Below are 22,676 nucleotides of genomic sequence, written 5' to 3'. Positions count from 1 at the left end.
GGGAAATAGAAAATAAAATACATTTATATAATTTCTGTTATCTAAATATTCATTTATTTCCTTGAGGAATTGTTCAGTTACCTTACACAGCAATACATAAATATTCTAACAAAATAAATGTAATGTTCTGATAAATGCCCTTTGTTGCTTTCTTGGAAGACAAATTTAGAAATACACTCACGTTGCCAAACAGAAACATTTTGCATAATAAATATTGAATTTTGTGTCCTCTTAATGAGCCTAATACCTCATTTATTAGCAGTTAGAGTAATATCAAGCACTGTGCCCTGCGCAACAGACAATAAAAAAATAAAACTCACTTGGTACATAAATTAAAATTTTTCGTGTTAGATATGTGTTAATATTTCCAGTATGTTTTGGATATTTATTATGTTAGTATTATATTAAAGTATTACCAGTGTTAATATTATATGTATGCTAGATTGTGTCCATGTGTATGCCAAACATTTTAAAGTTGAAATTATAAATATTATTGTTTACAAAACATAGACCATAACTGTGTACATAAGTGCTGTATGGTTAAAAAGTATCTTGATTAAATTCATTGCAGTGGTCCACTTATTCTAGTTCTCTTGCTTTTGTGCGTCATCTGGAACTGGAGTTCCCATTAGTTGTTTACTGGGACATGAGCAAGAGCACACCCTTGTGTTAGTATCATGGCAAAGGACATTGCTGTCCCTCCTGGCTGGAGTTGCTGGATCAGCAGACGTGGATGTACAAGACTGTTCTCTCAAAATGGATTAGAGACCCGTTATCTGTTAATGTAATCCATCCTTGCCCAGTGTCATGGATTGAGTTATGTCCCCCAAAAAATGTGTGTATCAGTTTGGCTGGGCCATGATTCCCCGTATTGTGTGATTTTCCTATGTTATAAATCCTGCCTCTATGATGTTAATGAGGGAGGATGGGCAGCAGTTGTGTTAGTGAGGCAGGACTCAACCTACAAAATTGAATTGTGTCCTGAGGCAATCTCTTGAGATATAAAAGACAGAAGTGAGCAGAGAGACAGGGGGACCTCATACCATCAAGAAAGCAGTGCTGGTAGCAGAGTGCAACCTTTGGGCCGGGGTCGCTGCGCCGAGAAGCTCCTAGTCCAGGGGAACACTGATGAGAAGGCCAAGAGAGAGAGAGAGCCTTCCCCTGGAGCTGACACCCTGAATTTGGACTTTTAGCCTAGTTTACTGCAAGGAAATAAATTTCTCTTTGTTAAAACCATCCACTCACGGTATTTCTGTTACAGCAGCACTAGGTAGCTAAGACAGTAACCACTTGTTGGATACAGTTGCATTTTGGGTAAATGTATGTAGCAAGAGTTAGACTTGACAGCCCATCCCCACCTCTTGTTTATTAGAAAGAAACTATATACTCCCAAGAGACCTGCTGAGATAAGAAGTTTGAATTACAGGGGAGGGGACTGTAGGAGACAGATGTCAGCGAAGGTGTTGAAGTGGTAGGGGCCTCAGATTAAACAACCTTGCACATGGGCGCCCTTATGACCCTTCGTGAACTTTATTTCTGGCCAGCACATTCTCACACACTGGAGCTGGTATCCATTTAGTGCCTTGCCAGTTCCCTTCTGCTGCAGCACTCACGTTTCCTTGTGTCTTGTCTACTTGGCATCTATGGGTCTTTGCTTGGACAATTGGTGCCGCTGCTTTGTTGATGTTCTAAGCATGTGCTTACCTTGCTTATTGGGTCATTTGTCCCTTGGTACAAGTAAACTGCTTTCAGTTAACCATGACTTTTGGTGTTGTTATTCTGGGTTTATTCATAGGCTGAAAACAGGTACGTGTATTAATCCTAAGAAAATGTTGCTGTGTGCCATGGAAAGAATGCTGACTCACAACGACCCTATAGGACAGAGTAGGACTGCCCCATAGGGTTTGCTAACCCGTCAGCTGCTCTGCGGGAGAAGGATGTGGCAGTCTGCTTCCGTAAAGATTACAGCCTTGGAAACCATTGGGCAGTCCTACTCTGTCCTGTAGGGTTGCTATGAATTGGGTATCAACTCAACAGCAATGGGGTAATCTTTATAGGAGCAGATTGCCTGGTCTTTTCTCCTACAGAGCAGCTGGTGAATTTGAACCACTGATCTTGTTAGCAGTCTAGTGCTGAACCGTTGTGCCATGTGGATACTAATAATTGGCCCTTTTTACCTGGGTATAAAGAGGAAAAATCTTGATTAGATTATTTGGAGTCATCTTTGAAATCGAATTTCTTTTACCTTGGCAGTATACAGAAAAGTCTGTAATTTGTGTTTGTAGTTTGTATTGTAATTTGTATTCAGCAACATTTAGAAATCAACTTTAAAAAATGTTAGCTATCTATATACATCTGTCATGCCTTCTATTGGTTCTAATTGGGTGACATTTATTATTTTCTTTGAATTTTTAGTTTGTTTGTTTTCCCTAAAGTTTGTGAGTTCTGTGATACCTGCTTCTTTTGTAGGTACACCTGCCATCCTTAACTGACTCCCGTACTGGTCATCAGCACTGTTTCTGGAGTGTTGCATTTCCCTCTCAGCAAATATGGAAGACTGACTATCCTGACATTCTCAGACATTCCATGCTGTGACTCGTAAGCCTGACATCAATCCTTCCTCCCTCCAAAAGAGGTCATTTGGTACACATAACAGTTGAATTTTTAACATGTGCTGGGGCTGTGCTAGAGAGATGTGATTAATACCAAATCCCTGTCCTCAAAGAACTTAGAGTCAGGAGGAGGGGACAGACAAATAATTACAATACCCTTTAATGAGTTCTGGATTAGAAATAAGGAAAAAGTGCTATTAGAGCAGGGAAAAGAGGCTTGGTGGAAGAGATTATATTTGAACTAAATCTGAAGGGATGCTGAGAAGTCACTTTAGAGAGGTAGAACTGTGTGAACTAAGAAGGTGTGAGTTCCACCACACTAAGACGACTGTATAGCATGATTGGCGTAGTGTGCATATGGGGAATAGTGAGATGAGATTAGAAGTTGTTAGGGATTTTGGACTTTGGTTAGCAGATGGAAGTCTTTATAAAATTTTAAGTAAGATAGTAACGTGGTAAAATTTAAATTTTGTAAAGAACACTGTAGCACCCTTAAAGGTGGTTAAGATTAGAGGCAAATGTCAGTTAGTTATTTCAGTAGTTTAAGGGAGAAACGAAGGCTGAACAAGCATTAGCTGTAGACGTAGAGAGAAGAGGACTAGTTTGAGAAATGAGTGGATAGTAGGATAGATAGTGTGAGGTGGCAGGATATATAGAGTAAGGAGAAAGAGTTTTTAGGATGACTTAAAGATTTCTAATTTTGTCTTGTGTGACTGGATGGAAAGTGGTCAATAGCATGGCCTTAAAATAGAGTAAAATAAAGGAGAGGAGTTTTAGGGCAATGGTGACTTGCTGGGAAGGGGACACTTTTCCTGATGTTTACATAGGCACAAGGAAGGTGCTGGTAACATTATTTTTTGGTGGTTATTCATTAATTAAATATTCATTAAGTGCTTGCCAGGAATGAAGTACTATGATTGCTCTGTGTGGCATCCAGAGATACATAATACATAGTCTCCTGTCTTCAAAAATTGTACAATTCAGGATGGTGATGTGATAGCAAGCCAAGTGCTTTAGGAATGGAGGAGGAGGAAGGATCATTCCTGGATTCAGTGATCAGAAAGAATCATAATACAAATAGTATTGGAATTGGGTCTAGAATGATAAGTAGGATTGCATTAAGATGAAGTAGGAGTGCAAATAGGGAGGGATTGCTGGCAAAGGAATATTGAGGATTTTGACCTTGGTGCTTGAGAACTGTGTATTATTAAGAGAAGTAGCAAAATCAAGTGGAAGGCATGGAGGGGAGCAGGAAGATAAGTTCTGTTTTATATATATTTATTTTGAGGTATCAGTAACACTGATTGTTAGAAATGCCTGTCTTAGGAAGAGAGTGATCAAGCTTGGGTATATAGATTTAAGTGTTATTCTGTAACTGAAGGCTTGAGAGTGGATAAGGTATCTAAGAAGAGGGGAGAGAGGCTGGGTACGTTTCTGGGAAGCAAGTGAATAAAGCACAAAGAGGTCAAAGAAGTACAGATGGAAAGATACTTGAGAATTAGAGAGTGTCATCAATGTCATGTTTCAGGGAGGTCAGGGAGCATGGGTACTGAAAAAGGATTTGTGATTTAAGAGATCATAGGTAAACTTTACAAGAACAGAATCCTGACATTGGTTGTGGTATAAGCCATTTTGCAAGGGTTTTAGAAGTGAGTTGTTGATAGGGAATTGATAACAATGAATATAGATAACTTATTTAAGTTTGGCCTCATAAAGAAGGAGAAAGAGGATAATCACTAGGGTGGTAGGGTTGAGGGAAAGGTATATTTTTTGTGCATGCTTTCAAGACCAGATTCCTGTTGGGGAACTGTATCAAGAAACTAGGTAAGAGTGTTAGCTTAAGAGAAAAGAGATATTGACCTGAGACTGGAGAAAGGGAGAAGACTATGGGTAGAGATGCAGACATTTTAGGAAACTGGAGGGCATAGTGGGGTGGGGGAGGTTGTGTGTAGATAGAGTTCATGCTACCAAGTGCCTCGATCTCGATAAACTAGAAGAATGAGAAAGATGAGGGTGGAGTTAGGGATGTGTGGGGGAAAAAGAAGGAGATTTGGAAAAGGGATTGTAGAGAATGAGATAAAGATGAAAAGATTGATAAGAAGATTGTGCAGAAGCAGTGAAGGTTAAGGTGAGGCTAGGTTTAAACCCCAAAGCTTGACTGATGAGTGTTTTTGCTTAGATACTTGTGGTTTTCAGACTAAAGTAGAAGACTGCTTGGACCCAAGCCTACTCTGATGCCTAGCCATAGGTTAGCCCCTGTGGAGTTAGGGGTTGGATGGGGGAGTTGTTCGTTTTAGAGTTTAAAAAAAAAAAACCCAAACCCGTTGCCATCAGCTTGATTCTGACTCATACGGGAATTCAGTAATTCAATTTAGTCCAGGTACCCAAGGATCTTTTAGCGTTTATGTGCTAGTCACTTTAGTTCTTTATTTGCATTATCTTATTTATTTCCCACCACAACCACATGATCTTATTATTATCCACATTTTATAGATTAGGTAACTAAGGCTTAGAAAAGTTAATTTCCCCAGAATTATATAGCTACTACATGTAGGAGCTTGTATAGAACCAAAGCAGTGTGATTTCAGAGCCTTCCCTTTGAACTACTACTGTATCCAGTGATGTCCAGTAGAACTATAATGTGAGCCACATACATTATTTTGCATTTTGTAATAGTCACATTAAAAAAGATTAAGAAATGAAATTAATTTTAATAATACCCATTGTATCTGTCGTCAACGAGTCGATTCTGACTCAGTGACCCTATAGGACAGACTAGAACTGCCCCGTAGGCTTTCCAATGAGTGGCTGGTGGATTAGAACTGCTGACCTTTTGGTTAGCAGCCAAACGCTTAACCATTGCACCACCGTGCCTCCAATTTTAATAATATATTTTACGTAATTGAATATATCCAAAATATTTTAGCATGCAATCAATATAAAAAATTAATGAGATTTTACATTTTTTTCATATTAAGTCTTTGAAATCTAGTGTATATTAACACATCTCAATTTGGACTAACCACATTCCCAGTGCTCAGTAGCTACATGTGGGTAGTATTTACCGCATTGGACAGCACAGCTCTATATCCTTACATCTGAGGCCAGTCTGAAGCTTGAGGAGAATGTTAAGGATCCTCCATGTTTGGGACAGCACTAATTTGTATGAATTTTACAACAATGGTGTGGCCTGTCTGCTGTTGCCCTGACTGATTGGGAATTCCTCTCAGTCCTTGAGAGCCACAAATAGCCATTGAGAGGTAGTTGTTTGCAGCTGCTCTACTTAAAACTGGATACCCCCCAAATTAAATCAAATATGTAGATTAGGTAATTAGAGAGTAATTGTTAGTATTAGAAAAGAATGTTCCTTTATATAATAATCTCTCATTATAATACTGAACATTTTATAGGGCCTTATCGTTTATAGATGATTTCACATATGCTTTCTTATTTGATTCTCCCAACAAACCAATGAGGTGTTACCACCATTTTTACAGATGATGAAGTGGTTTTACAGAGGAATATAAGTGATTTTCTTCAGTTTATATGCCATAAAGATGAACCTTTAGACTCTGGTATGTTTTTTCCACTGTGCAAGTCAGCTTTACCTTGTGTAAAGCAAAATATATTTATGAATTGTGTCCAGTTAACACTACTCAGAACTCAGTATATTGACCTCTTCCCAGAAATGCATACCTTCAAATCCTATGTAATTGTTATGTATGTTCCATTCTTGCTCAAGTTATTGAGTCTTACTTTACATGACTCTGCTTGTCTTATGTCTTATGTTGCCTGAGACAGAATCCAAAATTGATAACATTGTTTTGTTTTGTTTGTGGTACTGCTGTTTTCTTTGGACCTAGGTTCTATAGGATCAAATCATCATGTAAGCAGATAACTACTTATGGTAAATTAAGGAAGTACCTAGGTTTTTTGTGTTTTGTTTTTGTTTTTTGTACAAGAAAATCTTGACTCTAGAAGAATTGCATATTGTTAAGCTAGTGTTTTTTCTTTTCTTGGAATAGTTTCTGAAATAAGGCATTAAGGCAAATGCAAACCTCCCATTCCTGCATCTGATTTCCGTATGGGATTTTTGTTTGTTTAGACCAAGGGTTTCATAGCTAAAACAACTGGCATAGAGATTTTGGATGAACAAGTTGAATCAGCCTCTGTCTTGGTTATCTAGTGCTGCTATAACAGAAATACCACAAGTGGATGGCTTTAACAAACAGAAATTTATTGTCTCACAGTTTAGGAGGCTAGAAGTCCAAATTCAGGGCGCCAGCTCCAGGGCAAGGCTTTCTCTCTCTGTCAGCTCTCGGGGAAGGTCCATGTCATCACTCTTTCCCCTGGTCTAGGAGCTTCTCAGCACAGGGACCCTGGGTCCAAAGGATGTGCTCTGCCTCAGATTCTTGTTTGGTGGTAATAAGGTCCTTCTCCTCTGTGCTCGATTCTTTTCTTTTATATCTCAAAAGAGATTGACTCAAGATATAACCTAATCCTGTAGATTGTGTCCTGACTCGTTAGCATAACTGCTTCAAATCCTGCCTCATTAACAGCATAGAGGTTAGAATTTACAACACATAGGATAATTCCATCAGATCATAAAATGGAGGACAGTCACACAATACTGGGAATCTTGGCATAGCCAAGTTGGCACACATTTTTGGGGGATACAATTCAATCCATAACAGCATGTAAAGGACCTTGAATATCAGTGCTGAGATTTGAGCTTTATCTTACTGACACATGATTAGAATGATTTTTTAAAAAAATTTTATTTTGTTGTTGAGAATATATATAGCAAAACATTCACCAATTCATCAGTTTCTACATGTATAATTCAGTGACTTTGATTACATTCTTCAAGTTGTACAACCATTCTCACCCTCTTTTTCTGAGTTGTTCTTCCCCCATTAACATAAACTCACTACCCCCTAAGGTTCCTATCTAATCTTTTGAGTTGCTGTTGTTGCAGTTTGATCCCATATAGATGGATCTTGAAAGAGCACAATGCTCAAGGCAGATATTCTTTACTAGTTAAGCTAAACTATTGTTTTAAGAAAACTTGAGGGGTTATTTTTGGTTTGAGGTATAAAGATTATCTCAGTGCTGTAGTTTCAGGGATTCATCCAGACTCCATGGCTCCAGAAAGTCTGGAGTCCATGAGAATTTGAAATTCTGTTCTGCATTTTCACCCTTTGGATCAGGATTCTTTTAAAGAATCTTAGATCAAAATGTTGAGTAATGGTAGCTAGGCCCCATCCAGTTCTTCTGGCCCCATGACAAAGGAGCAGTTTTTTATGGAAGCAATTAGCTACACATTCCATATCCTACTCCTATAGAATGATGTTTTATGGAGAATAGTGTGGAGGATAATTACCTGACCAGTTTAGATTAACAATGTTTCTAGAGTCTAGATAGTCCAAAAGAGCTCAATAATTGAAGAATAGATTGTTACTCACCGGAATGTGTAGATGACTAATGATGGTTAAGAGAGTCTGCTGTTAAGACACATGACTATCATTGTCCTCATCTGAAGGTGACAGCACCAACTGGTCATTCCCAGTGAGGCAGTTTGTACATTATACTCATAGCACAACTGTTCTTATTGTTCTTCAGTTACTACCATAGTGTGATTTACAAACAGAATGTTAAAAAAAAAAAAAACTTTAATACACTCTTGTTTGGATGATTCCATTGTTTACGTGCCTTAGTGAATTATCTACGGGGCATACTTGGGACAGACATTTAGGAAAGTATATTTGAAGAAAAAATTTCTAAACTTGAGAAGTACCTAGGCTAGGTAATTTAATCTCCCAGTTTATTTTTTACCTTTTAAATGGTAATATTTATTCATAGTACCTACTTTTAACGGTTGTTTGAAGGATTAAATGCAATCCCATATGTGAAGTGTTTAGCACAGTGCCTAGCATACCAGCTGTTCGGTAAATTATAGTAGTTGTTCTTGTAATCATTATGGATATTATTAATGGGTAGTATAGAGTTGATGACCAAAGGTTAAGAAGCCGGAGGTTAATTAGGAAATTATGTAATGCTGAGAGCTTAAACTATTGTAATGATGAGAGGATGAAAAGGAAAAACTAGATGTGAGAGATACTGAAAAAATAATTGATGGGACATAGAAATTGATTAGATTTGGGTCTGCATTAATGAACTTAATTTTTATAGGAACATCATGGGTGGGGGAGGCTGGCTGTTATGTGTTGAGTTTTAGGTAGTGATTGGAGTTTAGGAGAAAAGTCAGCAATTAAAGTCACACAAAAGCCCTGAGAGAAATTAGAAAAAAAGGTAATTTCATCACTCCTATGCTATTTTGGATCTTTTGGACCTGTTTATGACTATTATTTTGAATAAGAGGTGATTAAATTATGTATCAACAGAGGAAGTATTGCATGGTAGCCTGTAATTAAGAATTGGCTCTGTCTCTAAGTGATTGGATGACCTTGGACAAGTTTCTGAACTTCTCTCTGCTTTACTTTTCTCATATGTAAAATGGAGATAATAAAGTTACCTATTTCAAAGTTATTTCTAAGAAATAAATTGCTTAAAACTGTGTATGCTTTCAGAAGAGCCTGGCACACAGTAAGCACTCAATTAATGCGAGCTGCTATTATTATTATTATCATTATTATCCTTGTCTATTCTGTTAGGAATGTTTGTTCAACATATCTTATTTTTGTAACTTACATTTTTATTTTCTAGCCACTCTGCTAAAAGCTAGAATGAAACAGTTGCCTGCAGCTACAGTTCGCCTCCTTTCAAGTTCTCAGATAATCACTTCAGTGGTTAGTGTTGTAAAAGAGCTCATTGAAAACTCCTTGGATGCTGGTGCTACCAGCATAGATGTTAAACTGGTGAGTTTCCTTGAGAAGCCAAATGACTTTAAAGTGAAAAAAGGGCTGAGCAGATGTTTTCTTCCTATAACTATTACATTTTTTCCATTTTTTTGTACCAGTAGCTTATTCTTAGGACATTTAACCCTTGTTTTGTTTAAGAGTAAATTCTTAAAAAATAAATGTTAATGTAAATCAGCATTATGTTAACACTAAAGGGGATTATGAAAGAAAACATTTTTTAGGACTCCATCTAAAACATCACTTTAATTTGTCTTTTTACTAATATTTAACCTTGGTTATTTATATTTACTTGTTTAGTATATACTTCCCATTGAATTTCATTTTTTCCACCTTATTTCAAAATCATTTTCCTTGTTGCTTCCTAGTTTTCACGTTTTTAAATGTAAGTGCTGTGTCTTAGATTATTTGAGTTAATAATGACTTGTAACACTGATGGCCTGGCAATCTACTTATGAAAAATCAGCCAGTGAAAACCCTATGGAGCACAGTCGTACTCTGACACACGTGGGGTTGCCATGGTTTGTAACTGACTAGGCAGCACCTGGTTTATAACACTCAGTATGATTTATTGCAATTAGTTTGCGTGTCTGTCTCCCTTATTTTGAATTGTTAACTTATAGACACAAGGTTCTCCATACTTGGCCAGTACTAGGAATACTAGGCATACTAGGGAGGTGAATAAAAAATTTTTTTTGTTTGAGTGAATGTAAGAATACATAATTTTAAAAATGTCTCCCAGTTTTTAGACATTTATGTTATTTTTGTTATTATGGCATTAGAAATAATACTGATACAGATATCTTTGTAGGAAAAGGACCTAATGTTTTCTTAATGTCTGTCATTTACCAGATTCTGTGCTATGTATTTTATATATAATTTCAGTTACTCCTTCAAGAACTCTGTGAATTAACTTCTCCTAAATCCATTTTAAGGAGCCCTGGTGGCACAGTGCTTAAAGCGCTTGGCTGCTAACCAGAAGGCTGGCAGTTTGAACCCACCAGCTACTCCGTGGGAGAAAGATGTGGCAGTGCGCAGCCTTGGAAACCCTTTGGGGCAGTTCTACTCTGTCCCACAGGATCGCTGTGAGTTGGACTCGATGGCAGTGGGTTTTTTGGTTTGATATATCCATTTTACAGATAATTAAGGTTCTGAGAACTTGCCCAAAGATACGTAATTAGAAAGTGGTGGAGCTGAGATTAGAACCCAGATGTTTCTGACTACAAAACCCATTTAAGATCTTTCCTGATACTGATGCTTCTCAAACATTTTGGTGCATCAGAATCATTTACGGGACTTGTTAAAACATTACCCATATCTCACCCCTAGAATTTCAGATTCTGCATGGGGCCTGATAATTTGCATTTCTATCAAGTTCCTAATTGAGACTGATGCTAGTACAGGGAACACATTTTTGAGAACTTCTGTTCTATACCATATCAAACCTGTATTGTGTTTTTTAATAATATGCTTCATAAACATGAAAATAAGTTTATTAAATTAAACCTAAAGAATGATTATTTTTCTTAGACATTTCATATAGTTGGTTCAATTGGATCAGAATACAGTTGATACTGATTAAATAGGGTTAAGCAGTTAACTCCTTATCCTTTAAAACTTGACTTTCTTATAGGTTTCACTTAAGAATCGTAGGCAGACAAATATATATCTTGTTCTTAAAGGTCTCTGGAAGAAAAATACAGTTTTTAAAATAGTGTTACAAAGACAAAAGTTCTCCTATAAAAGTAAAGTAAACAGTTTTATATGGATGTATATTTTAGTCTCCTGACATGTATCAGTATCTGCTTCATAAAATTTGAAAATAAACGCTTTAACTGTATTACTCTATATAATAAAACCTGTTTTGTTATGGTTTCGTGCAATAATAGCTGTCCCGTATATGAATGTTTTCATAATTAGTTAATTAAATACTTTGATAGTATTTTAAACATTTAAGTAGACCTTTATGTCCTTATTTTATTCAGATGCCTGAAGTTCTTACTTATGTTAGATTTGGGTTTCTATAGTTAATGATTTTCTTTTAAAATGAAGCAGATAACTTATTCCCAGAATGTCAGCTTAATTTTAGATTGAGAGAGAGATGAGATGTCGCTCACCTCTCCCTCCTTGTATACCTAATGTATCTAAAAATCACTGACACATGCAGTATTATGTAATTTTAGATTTTTTTAAAAGATATATTATTTCAAATATCAGAGTTATAATTGTAGGAATTTTTTTTCTGTTATAACTTGCATCCGTGGCCATACACATAAAACTTTGTGGAGTGGAGGTTATGATAAACACTGGCTACCAGATTTATAAGACAACTGGTTATTCATAGAAAGCATGGTCACTGTAGGAATTTAGATTTTGATTTTGTTGTGTGTGCATGTTTTTAGTATTAAAATACAAAAACTAAGCTATTAATTGAGATCCTTTTTTATTTTCTTGATTTTCAAATTTAAAATTCACTGAGATTGCCAAACTGGTTATATTTTCTTAGCAGCTTCCTGTTCGGTAACTGTTTGCAGAAGGAAATTTAGAAAGTTATAATGTAGTAAATATATATGTTTCTTATGAAAGCAATCAGTAGTTCAAGGAAGAAAGTGTTTAAAATAAGGTTGAATAATAATACTTGCTGGACTTTTTGTGGGGAGAGCAAGGTGTTTTTATTTTTGGTGATCTGTTTTGTTTTGTTTGGGGGGTTATATATGCAGAAGGTGTATGTCATTCACAGATAATTTTTTTTAGTCTAGTTTAAACATATGTATTAAATAGCCAAGATACTGAAACTCTCCAGAGAAATCTTAAAGATCATACTGACTCCCTTATTTTATAGAACCTGAGTCCAGAGAAAACAAGAGGTTTACCCATTGTACTATAATTGGGAATCAATAGAGCTAAAGAACTTTACCTCTTCTATAATATTAACCTTCCATAAAATGTAAATAAATCACATAATTGTTTCACTTGTGTTTCCTTCTGTTCCTAAATGTGATAATAAATAATGTTTTTATACACTTAAAGTATTTTTTAACTTTTTGTAGGAGAACTATGGATTTGATAAAATTGAGGTGCGAGACAATGGTGAAGGTATCAAGGCTGTTGATGCACCTGTAATGGCAGTGAAGTACTATACCTCAAAAATAAATAGTCATGAAGATCTTGAAAATTTGACAACTTACGGTTTTCGTGGAGAAGCCTTGGGGTCAATTTGTTGTGTAGCTGAGGTAAGGTAATTTATATTAACAGTTTTAGTGGTTTTATAATTACAGAATATTAGAATTAAGAGGAAACTAACCCAGTATTTAGCAAGCTTATGTTTTGCAATGTTAGTATTTGTTAGAGGAAAAAGTGGTTTAGTGGCCCAGTAGTTTGGAAAAAAATGTATCAAATAAATTTAAATTGCTACTTTACTGTAGTACTTCTTGGAGCCATCTTTACTATAATAAAGTGCATTGTGAGTCTCTAAGTTTGGTGGTTTATGGTAGCTGCATTTCACTACACCTGCTTGACTATGAAACCCTTTTATTGAGAAGTATATCACTGTTTTTTGTTCTGTGAAACACACACTAGAAGTGTCACTCTAGTCAGTACAGATGAGATTGACTTAGCCTAAACCTTAGAAACTAGAGGCAGATTGGATACTAGAATTTTACTCTAACTGCTGGTTAGATACTTTTACTGTCTATAAACCCTGAGTTCAGTGCCTGCCACACTCAGTACCAATTATATTACACTGCCTCTGCCAAGATTACATAACTAGGCTGTGGCAAAGCCCATCTAGAACCTTGATTTTCTCATTTCTGTGTATCTCATTATGTTTGATTATGTGACTCTATACTAGTTTCTTTGCGCCATATTGTTACTTTGTGGGTGCTGGGCTGTGTGTTATAGTGTAACAGTATCTGTGTGGCAGTGGGTGACCTGGTGATTTTGAGGATCTCTTTAGCTAAGTTTTCCCAGTGACAGTGTAACCCCTCACTCGTGATTAGGCTGTCAGATCTTTCCTGTGTGAGTGCTGTGAAATGGTAAGACTTTGTACCTCTTGTCTGGAAAAAGTGGCATAGACATGAGATGTTGTTGCTATCTCCTTGTCTGGTCTCTGGACATCTACTTAGTAGCTCAGTCTCTCCAGCAGTGTTGTATTCTCCATTCTCATTGTGGTCTTTCTCTGTCCTGCTGCTCTTGGAGTGCTGGCAAGTGTAGATTTTCTCTTATTTTTCATGAATATTCAGCTTACTCTGAATATTCTCTTACTCTTTGACTTTTGGGCTCTGTAAGGTGATGCCTAAGTAGGCCAGAAGTTGGTGTGTGTGTGTGTTGAGGGGTGATAGTTAAGATGAGAAATCTTGCTGTTGGAGCACAGAATAGGGGCCCTTGCCTGTTAGAATCCAGATGTTCAGACATCACTAAAGGAGGAAAGACCTTGTCATTCCTTAAGTTCACTCTGTTTAAAACTTTTATCCAAAATCCAGCTTCTCTTTCTTTCTCAGCACTTGCTTTATTTAGTCTTCAGTGAGTCTCCAAATAGATTTTGGGGAAGACCAACTGGACATTGCACATCTTTCTCCTCAGAAACTATAGCTCTGGGACGTTTTAGAAAGAGTTTGTTTTAAAAATGGGATGGGATTTGCACCAGGGAACCCTCGAAGCTCCTACTACTAGTACTGTTGTTTGAGGTCTCGGTGGCTACTTTAAAAATCATATTTTTTTAAGAACATAAGTATTTGAACTTTTAGCTATTGTCCAAACTTACCAGATAGCCTTAGAGCTTTGTTGTGGTAGGGTATTGTTAGAAAAGATAGAATTTGGCATTTCTCTATTTTCTATGATGTATATAACCTTTCAGAGATGACATTGGTCATTATCAGCTTTGTCTGCTAGATGGCAGCACTATACTTGGTCTTTTTAAATATGTTGTACATACACAACCCTTTGCCATGGAGTCAATGCCAACTCATAGCTATCCTATAGGACAGAGTAGAACTGCCCTATAGGACTTCCAAGGCTGTAATCTTTACAGAAGCAGACTGCCACGTTTTTCTCTCACAGAGCAGCTAATGGGTTCAAACCACTGACCTTTCGGTTAGCAGCCAATTTATCCAAATCTTCACTGCGTTTCTGATTTTAGATGGCAGTTTTGCAAGTCCTTGTCCAATGGTCATGCTCTATTTTGTTTATTTAATTACTTAAACCCACTTGATAGCCTACTTTATTATTTTATTGTTTGTTTCATTTTTGACGCTTTCAAATGCCTTGACTATAAATATTTAAAATAATTTTGCACGTAAGAATTATAAAAGGGGTAAAAGAATTGTTAAAGTGTTATAATAACAGAAAACTATAAACTTAAAAAAATTACATTTGGTTTAACACTGCAAAAGTTATTAAAAAATTATCTGTAATTATTTACATTCCCAACTATAAGGTATGAGAATTCTACTTTTTCCATATTCTTACTAATAGTTGATATTGTCTGTCCTTTTTTTAAATTTCAGCTCCTCTGGTAGATATTCAGTGGTATCTTCTGGTTGTTTATTTTTCTTTTTGTGATGTTTGTAATAACTTTGATCTTATTTTCATTGGTTTTATTTGTGCCTTTATTCAACAGACTTTTTAATTAAACTTTTATTTTGAGATAAAAAAATTACATTTGTTTTGTACATTACAGTGTCAATACTTTATTTTAGAAAATATTAAAAGAACATTTTATGGAATCTTTTTTTGATAAATCTTTGAGAAAACCACGCACAGGTATGTTTGTTTATGTGTATAGATACACACACACAGCACAATGAATTTTTACATATATACACATGTATTCCAGACCAATTTAAAGAATATTATTAGCACCCCAGAAGGTTCTCTCATGCTCCCTCCCGGTTAGTATCCCTCAAAGGTAACCACTAAACCACTATTCTGACCTCTGTCAGTATAAATTAGTTCTGTTTGTTCTTGAACTTGATATGAATGGAATCTTACAGTTTGTTTTATTTTACCAAGGACAGCTGTTTTGATGATAGTTTAGGTTTGACTGTACCTTAAAACTAAAGGAAATGTCATAGAACTGGAACAAGCCTTGTTATTCAGTAGTGAAGAGTGAACACTGGCACACTGCCCAGATAACCGCCTTCAGGACTGAAGTAATCATTGCCCCAGCTGCCAAGAGTATTGGTGACTGAGTGCTCACATCTGAGTCTTCCTCTGGAGATTGCCCTCACCTCAGCCGAAGGAAGAAAGCTACCTTACCAAGGTCAATGCTCCCTTTCTGGGGGCAGCCTGCATCCAGTAACTGGTTGATGCAGGGTTGTAAAGGCCCTGTCCCAATTCAGGACAGCTCTGTAGGGCCGTCTCAGCTCCAGAGTGCCCCCATGGGGTCAGCTGAGGCCTTTGTTGTGACGGTGGCACAGCTCCACTTCTGCTTCTGCGCTGCTTTCTTCACTGCCCCCACAGGTGATCATCCGGAGAGCACTCCCCAATAAATTTCCTGCTCGCTATTTCTGTCTTGGAGTCAGCTTCTTAGGGAAGCCAGCCTGCAACTTGTGTCTTCTGTAGTTCAGTCTCCTATTACTGATGAGGACTCTGAAGTCCTGTGAAGGTAAATGTCAGGTCTTCTCACCCCAACTTCAAAACAGTTTCCAGTGATCAGTCAATAAATTTTTCATTGTCTACTCTGCACGGTGCCATGCTAGGTAGTTTACTTCAGAGGAGCTGTGCACACTGAAATAAATGGAATATGAAAATTGTAACCTATTTAGAGACACATAATATGTCCATAGAAAAGCCAAGAATTCAGTTCCAATTTCATGCTCCACAGTAGGCCATGCTGCCTTCTTACCAGCATGGTTAGAAAGGTATAAGTTTTAAAAATACCTATATATTAAAATAATAAATACACCGAGGCCTGCGGTGGTAACAGCAATAAATAGGTTATCAGGAGTAGCCAAGTTGAAATTTTATGTGGGAGGACTTTGAATAGTATTTGAAAAATACAGAAATCAGTGTATGTTTGTTCAGGTCAGTTACATTTAAAAATAAATGTTATTATTCAGGAAAACTTAATCAGTGATTTTGGAGGAAAAGAAGTTCACGTTTTAAACTTAATGAATATTCCTAACCACACAAAAAGAATGAGGCTTCATGTATAGAAATTGTGTATTTTGTTTTAAAGACTGATTTATTTTGAAAACTTTTTAATAGAGATTGCAATTATAGAATAAAAATTAGTGATTAGGTTATTTTATCTACCAGACTAACTGATGCATGTAATTTTAAAGTCATGCAGATGTAAACCATATCAGACTTGGTAGATGATAATACGTAATTAGGATGTAGTTTTGTCACGCTATTAAAACAACCATCATCCAAAAATCTAATTGTAGAAGTTATTTTTTGCTGGATTATTTTAAATATGTTATTAATTTTAGTTATGAGAGCAAAACAATTAAGTAGACTTTCAGCAAAATTGGCTGGAGAAATTTAAAATACATGTAATTCTGTATACCTTATTTATACACTTAAAAAGAATGAGCAATTTTTCAATTATAAAATTACTTCTGACCTTAGATAATGCAAAGGAGAAAAACATACTTTATAAGTCTACAGAGTAAACTATATTGGTTTTCAGAGAGAGAATTACTGCTTCCATTGTTGTTGTTGTTAAGTGCCGTTGAGTTGGTTCCAAATCCTAGCAACCCCATTACAACAGAATGAAACACTGCCTGGTGCTGCGCCATCCTCACAATCGTTGTTATGCTTGAGCCCATTGTTGCAGCCACTGTGTCAGTCCATCTTGTTGAGGGTTGTCTTTTTCATTCACCCTCTACCAAGCATGATGTCCTTCTCCAAGGACTGAGCCCTCCTGATGACATGTCCAAAGTATGTGAGATGTAGTCTTGCCATCCTTGCTTGTAAGGAGCATTCTGGTTGTACTTCTTCCAGGACAGATTTGTTCATTCTTCTGGCAGTCTGTGGTATTTTCAGTATTTTTTGCCATCACCATAATTCAAAGGTGTCAATTCTTCTTCGGTCTTCTTTATTCATTGTCCAGCTTTCACGTGCATATGAGGCGATTGAAAACACCATGGCTTGGGTCAGGTGCAACTTAGTCTTACAAAGTGACATCTTTGCTTTTTAACACTTGAAAGAGATCTTTCTCAGCCCATTTGCCCAATAAAATGCGTCTTTTGATTTCTTGACTGCTGCTTCCATGCATGTTGATTGTGGATCCAAGTGAAATGAAACCCTTGACAAATTCAACCTTTTCTGTTTATCATGATACTGCGTATTGGTCCAGTTGTGAGGATTTTTGTTTTCTCTGTGTTGCGGTGCAATCCATACTGAAGGCTGTAGTCTTTGATCTTCATTAGTAAGTGCATCAAGTCCTCTTCGCTCTCAGCAGGCAAGGTTGTGCCTTCTACATATCGCACATTGTTAATGAGTCTTCCTCCAATCCTGATGCCCCGTTCTTCTTCATATAGTCCAGTTTCTCGGATTATTTGCTCAGTATACAGATGGAAAAAGTGTGGTGAAAAGGATACAACCAACCCTTACACACACCTTTCCTGACTTTAAACCGCACAGTATCCTCTTGTTCTGTTGGAACAGCTGCCTCTTAATCTATGTACAGGTTCCTCATGAGCATAATTAAGTGTTCTAGAATTCCCATTCTTGGCAGCGTTATCCATAATTTGTTATGATCCACACAGTCTAATGCCTTTGCATAGTCTATGGTAAATGTAGGGATATGAGTGACTGATACAAACTGACTGATACAGTTGTCTTTAAAATCATACCAACAAGCATAATTTCTCTTGAAATTTTTTTTTTTTTTTTGGTAGAGCAATAATTTTACTGTATTTTTCATTTCTGAATGTTAAATTACTAAGCATACTGACTGGAATTAGCTGGAGATAATGAAAATCCTGTTTTGACTGGTTCATAAAAAGTTTTTGAAGATTACTTGTATGTATAATTTTTTTCACATAATATAACCTACCTAATAAGAGATTTTATTGTTTGTTTTAGGCTGGTGTTTTATATATCTTACATTAAAAATGATCTTTTTTCCCTCCAAAGAAATGTTTAAGAAACTCAGTTAAACTTTTTAAACTGGATTTTAAATGGAGAACAAAGGACACCTCAGTTTTAGGAGGAATACAGAATGGTTTTGTTTTGTTTTCTTAAAATCAGAACAAGGTCTGAACTAGGAGTCAGAAGTGTAATTCTAAATCCCAAGTGTTAAATAAGAGACTTGGATAGATGCATAAAACAGGTTAACCTTTCTGAGAGTCATATTTTTTCATCTGTAAAATGAGAATAATGATTTGATGGTCAAATGAAATAATATGTATTAAAGCATCTTAAATATTATCATGTGCCACACAAATGAAAGTTATTTCATCTTTGGACTTGAATATGAATAGTAGTAGTATGCAGCAATATCAATTGAGAAGCTAAGTCATTCTGTTTTGAAGATGGAAGTTGGGGCTCCCTTATTTGTGGACCCACATAGCTGTAAAAGGGTAAGGGGACCCTCCCAGTGTCATCATTCTCATGGTTCTAAGCCAAAGAAATGATCCCTGAGGGCCTTTAGAGCCGTGGCAGTAGTAGTTAAGAATAGGCTCAAGAATTTTTGAAGCAGTTTTAATATCCTAAATACATCTTCCTTACAAGCAATAGAACTCTGGTGAAGAAAATACCAGAACCAGGATCTTCCTGTTTCTGGTATCCCCAAAATAGAGTATCTGAGAACAGATTCTGAAGCCAAAGTGCCTGTGTTGGTGTACGACCCTACGTGGGTAGGTATACTCACACACAGAAAGAAAAAGACATTTCAGCTATCCAGGCAAAAATTCATATTTCCATATTTCATCTGAATCATAAGGACAGTTTACCTTAGTTTTCAGACTCATGTTTCTGTGCCAAAGTACTTATCCACAAGTCAGCCAAAAAAAGACTTTACCATAATAACCATAAATGAATTTTTGTCAACAGAGAATTTTGCTTCATTTACTAGAATATATACTAAGTTTTTATTTTACTTTTTATCTAAAACATTGAGAAGAGCTATGCTTATCTAAAGTTTAAATGTTTTTATGTAATTTTAACTTTGTAATAATTCTGTAATTTTTTGAAACTTGGTAACTGGACCAAAGAGTAAGTTTTTAATAACTAATAACTAACATAACTTCTAAAACTTGTACTTTTAAAATATACATTTTCTTTACTTCTTGTCATCTCTGGATTCACTCACTGCCACAGTTCCTCAATGTGTCTAGTAAGAAGCACCACTAATAGTTTGTAATATTAGAGATGTTCTTGATGGTGGAGTTGTTGCAGGTTCAAATGCCAGCTGCTGCACAACTAACGCATTCTGAACCTGTGCCTGGTCCAAAAATGTTTTCCTGCCCAGGACACAGGGTCATATGATGAAATGAACTCTTGAAATATAATTCCTTCCTCTGAGGAACACACTGTATTCCATGAATTTGTGAAACATGCTTATGTGTGTTATCCTCCCCTGTCTTCAGCAGTGAATTACAGAGCATTTCCTATCTAAGTAGATTTTCATAGGACCCTACTAATTCTAATTTTTTAAATATTTGGTATTAGATACAATATTGTGTTCTATTTTTTACTTTAATATAAATGTTACATTATGACCACTAGGGTTCTATTTTGCTTTTAGCACTTTGGTTTATTGATTTAGGCTGGAATATATTTACTATTCACTAATATGTTTAAAGGATGAAGAAGTTAATATCTGTAAAATGCTTTGAAGTGCTTAAAGCAAAAATCCCATGTAACCTTATGAAGTATTAGCATCATCTTCATCTTATTATCACCCTCCCCTTAGAGATGATAGTGTAATCATTTATTCAGGACCGTCTAGCAAGCCACTGGCAGAATTAGTACTAGAACTCAGAGTTCTAGGGCTGCCTTTACCAACTTTAGGTCAGGTGGCTAGCTCTTTGGGGAATAGAAGTAAAGTTAGCTGACCTTGGCATTTTGGAAAAGCAGTTGTTTAAACGTACAATTTAAAGGGACAGTCATGGAGTAATTAAATTAGAGACAGGAAGGAAGATCTCTAGCAATTTCTGTCCTCTGTTTTGAACAAACTTTACTAGAGGATATCACTGTTGGACACAATAGAGTTGGAATATAACAGGGAATATTAAGGGTAGTTATCTGGAGAACTCTTATTTAAAATTATATAGCTTTTGAACCATGGAATGTATTTTTGGAGGAAGTAGAACAATCACTTAAGAGTACACAGAGGCTTACAACCGTCCTCTGTTTCAGGTGCTTCTTTCTGAGGTAATAGTTTGAAGCCCTGGTGGTGTAGTAGTTAAGAACTTGGCTGTTAACCAAAACATCGGCAATTCAAATCCACCAGCTGCTCCTTGGAAAGCCTATGGGGCAGTTCTACTCTGTCCTATAGATTTGCTATGAGTCAGAACTGACTTGACAGCACCTAACAACAATAGTCTGTCATGGAAATAGCAGTTTGAGGCAGTGCCCCTAGTAAAGGTTTTATGGACTTCACTTGCAGAGAAAATCTAATAGACTCTACTAGTACTGTGAGCTAAAGAAGCCATATTTTTTTTGTGGTGACTGATATTCCCTGCATTTGTGCCAGCATGTTCCACAGAGCCATGTGGCCTACAATAAATTAGTGCCTGGTTAGAACAAGGTGACAGAACCACCAAATGTAGACCCAGTTAGACCCAGATGAGTTCCAGCAATGGAGCTGGATCTTTGTGGCTTCTTCCTAAACTACTATATAAATTTATTTTAAGATATGCACCTCTACTGAGTTCAAGGCTAGCCAAGAAAGATTGCTCACAGTTTGGGTCATCATTGCTGATTAGAAGTGTGAGGAGGCTGTCTCCTTCCCAGTCCACTCTGCTTTCCTTGCCAGCACCCCAACCCCAACCTCTAGTATTTTCTGACAGTGAGGTGTTTTACCATTGTTACACTCTTTTACTAGTCTCATGACATGGCTGATAGGTTTTGCCCTTGTTATATTCTCCTACCAGTCCGTGACATGGCTGTAGAAAGCTGAGGGGGAGAGTGGCTCAAAAGAGTACAGATCCGCTTAAATTTATATTTCTATGACTAACATTTTAGAAAATATTTTTATGCTGAATGAGTCTTCCATTTTTACACCAAAGCTGAATGTGTATTTACATTTAAACAGTAAGTTTAAAGTTTGAGTTTAAGAAAAAAATTATCCATAAATAGGTATGTATATGATTTATTTTTATTGTTTTAAACCATAAACTTGAAATACAGAAGTGCAGCTTTACGCAGAATATAAAAGTGGAGGGGATAATCACTTTATAAAAGGATTATTCACTTTACCAACACATTTAAGGGAATAGTCTGTTAAAAAACAAATTCCTCTAAAGTAGTTGAAGTTCCATATTTTTCAGAAATAGTGCACCCACATAAATAATGTGCACACACATATAACATGCAGAAATGACAGAATTATGTAAAAAGTTCTGGCGTAGTGCATCCATGCGTATACCGCACACGTCTCGTGACGTTCCCAGAAGTGAATTTCAGCCTCATTAAATGTCCGAAAGCGTTACTTTTGATCATATTTGTATCCTGAAGGTATAAGCCATGGTCAAGAAGTCATAATTCAAGTTTGGGAGTGACTGGTAATTGGAAAATAAATAATTGAAACTCATTTGTTTCTATTAATTTAAATTGATAATTATATCCCCATTGCTTTTGAGTCATCATTTGGTACCTTGAACCCACTAAAGCCTGTCCATAAATTACGTGCTATCATTAGAGAAGTGCAGATTGAAACTACAGTGAGATAACATCTCACCCCAGCAAGGCTAGCATTAATCCAAAAAACACAAAATAATAAATGCTGGAGAGGTTGTGGAGAGACTGGAACACTTACACACTGTTGGTGGGAATGTAAAACGATCCAACCACTTTGAAAATCGATTTGGTGCTTCCTTAAAAAGCTTGAAATAGAAGTACCGTATGATCCAGCTGTCCCGCTCCTTGGAATATATCCTAGAGAACTAAGAGCTGTCACACGAATAGATATATGCACACCCATGTTCATTTCAGCACTGTTCATGATAGTAAAAAGACAGAAACAGCCTAGGTGCCCATCCGCGGACAAATGGATAAACAAATTATGGTATAT

General features: G+C 36.4%; 1 protein-coding gene across 4 annotated transcripts in view; it reads left to right on the top strand.

Annotated features, from left to right (window-relative positions):
* PMS1 (PMS1 homolog 1, mismatch repair system component) overlaps positions 1–22,676 on the top strand; it is a 103,892-nt gene that overhangs the window by 6,884 nt on the left and 74,332 nt on the right. The window contains exons 2-4 of one of the 4 annotated variants that reach the window (XM_023739886.1): positions 2,470–2,598; positions 9,339–9,490; positions 12,541–12,723. In XM_023739886.1, coding sequence (XP_023595654.1) covers positions 9,359–9,490; positions 12,541–12,723 — 315 coding nt within the window. In that variant the 5' untranslated portion in view covers positions 2,470–2,598; positions 9,339–9,358. Of the gene's footprint in view, positions 1–2,469; positions 2,644–9,338; positions 9,491–12,540; positions 12,724–22,676 lie in introns of those variants that run through there. The other 3 variants (XM_023739887.1, XM_023739888.1, XM_004385584.2) reach the window with 3 other exon arrangements.

The sequence above is a fragment of the Trichechus manatus genome, unplaced genomic scaffold, assembly GCF_000243295.1.
Source record: "Trichechus manatus latirostris isolate Lorelei unplaced genomic scaffold, TriManLat1.0 scaffold00142, whole genome shotgun sequence".
NCBI lineage: Eukaryota > Metazoa > Chordata > Mammalia > Sirenia > Trichechidae > Trichechus > Trichechus manatus.
Note: the sequence above shows the minus strand (reverse complement) of the source record. Positions and strands in the feature narration are given on the sequence as shown.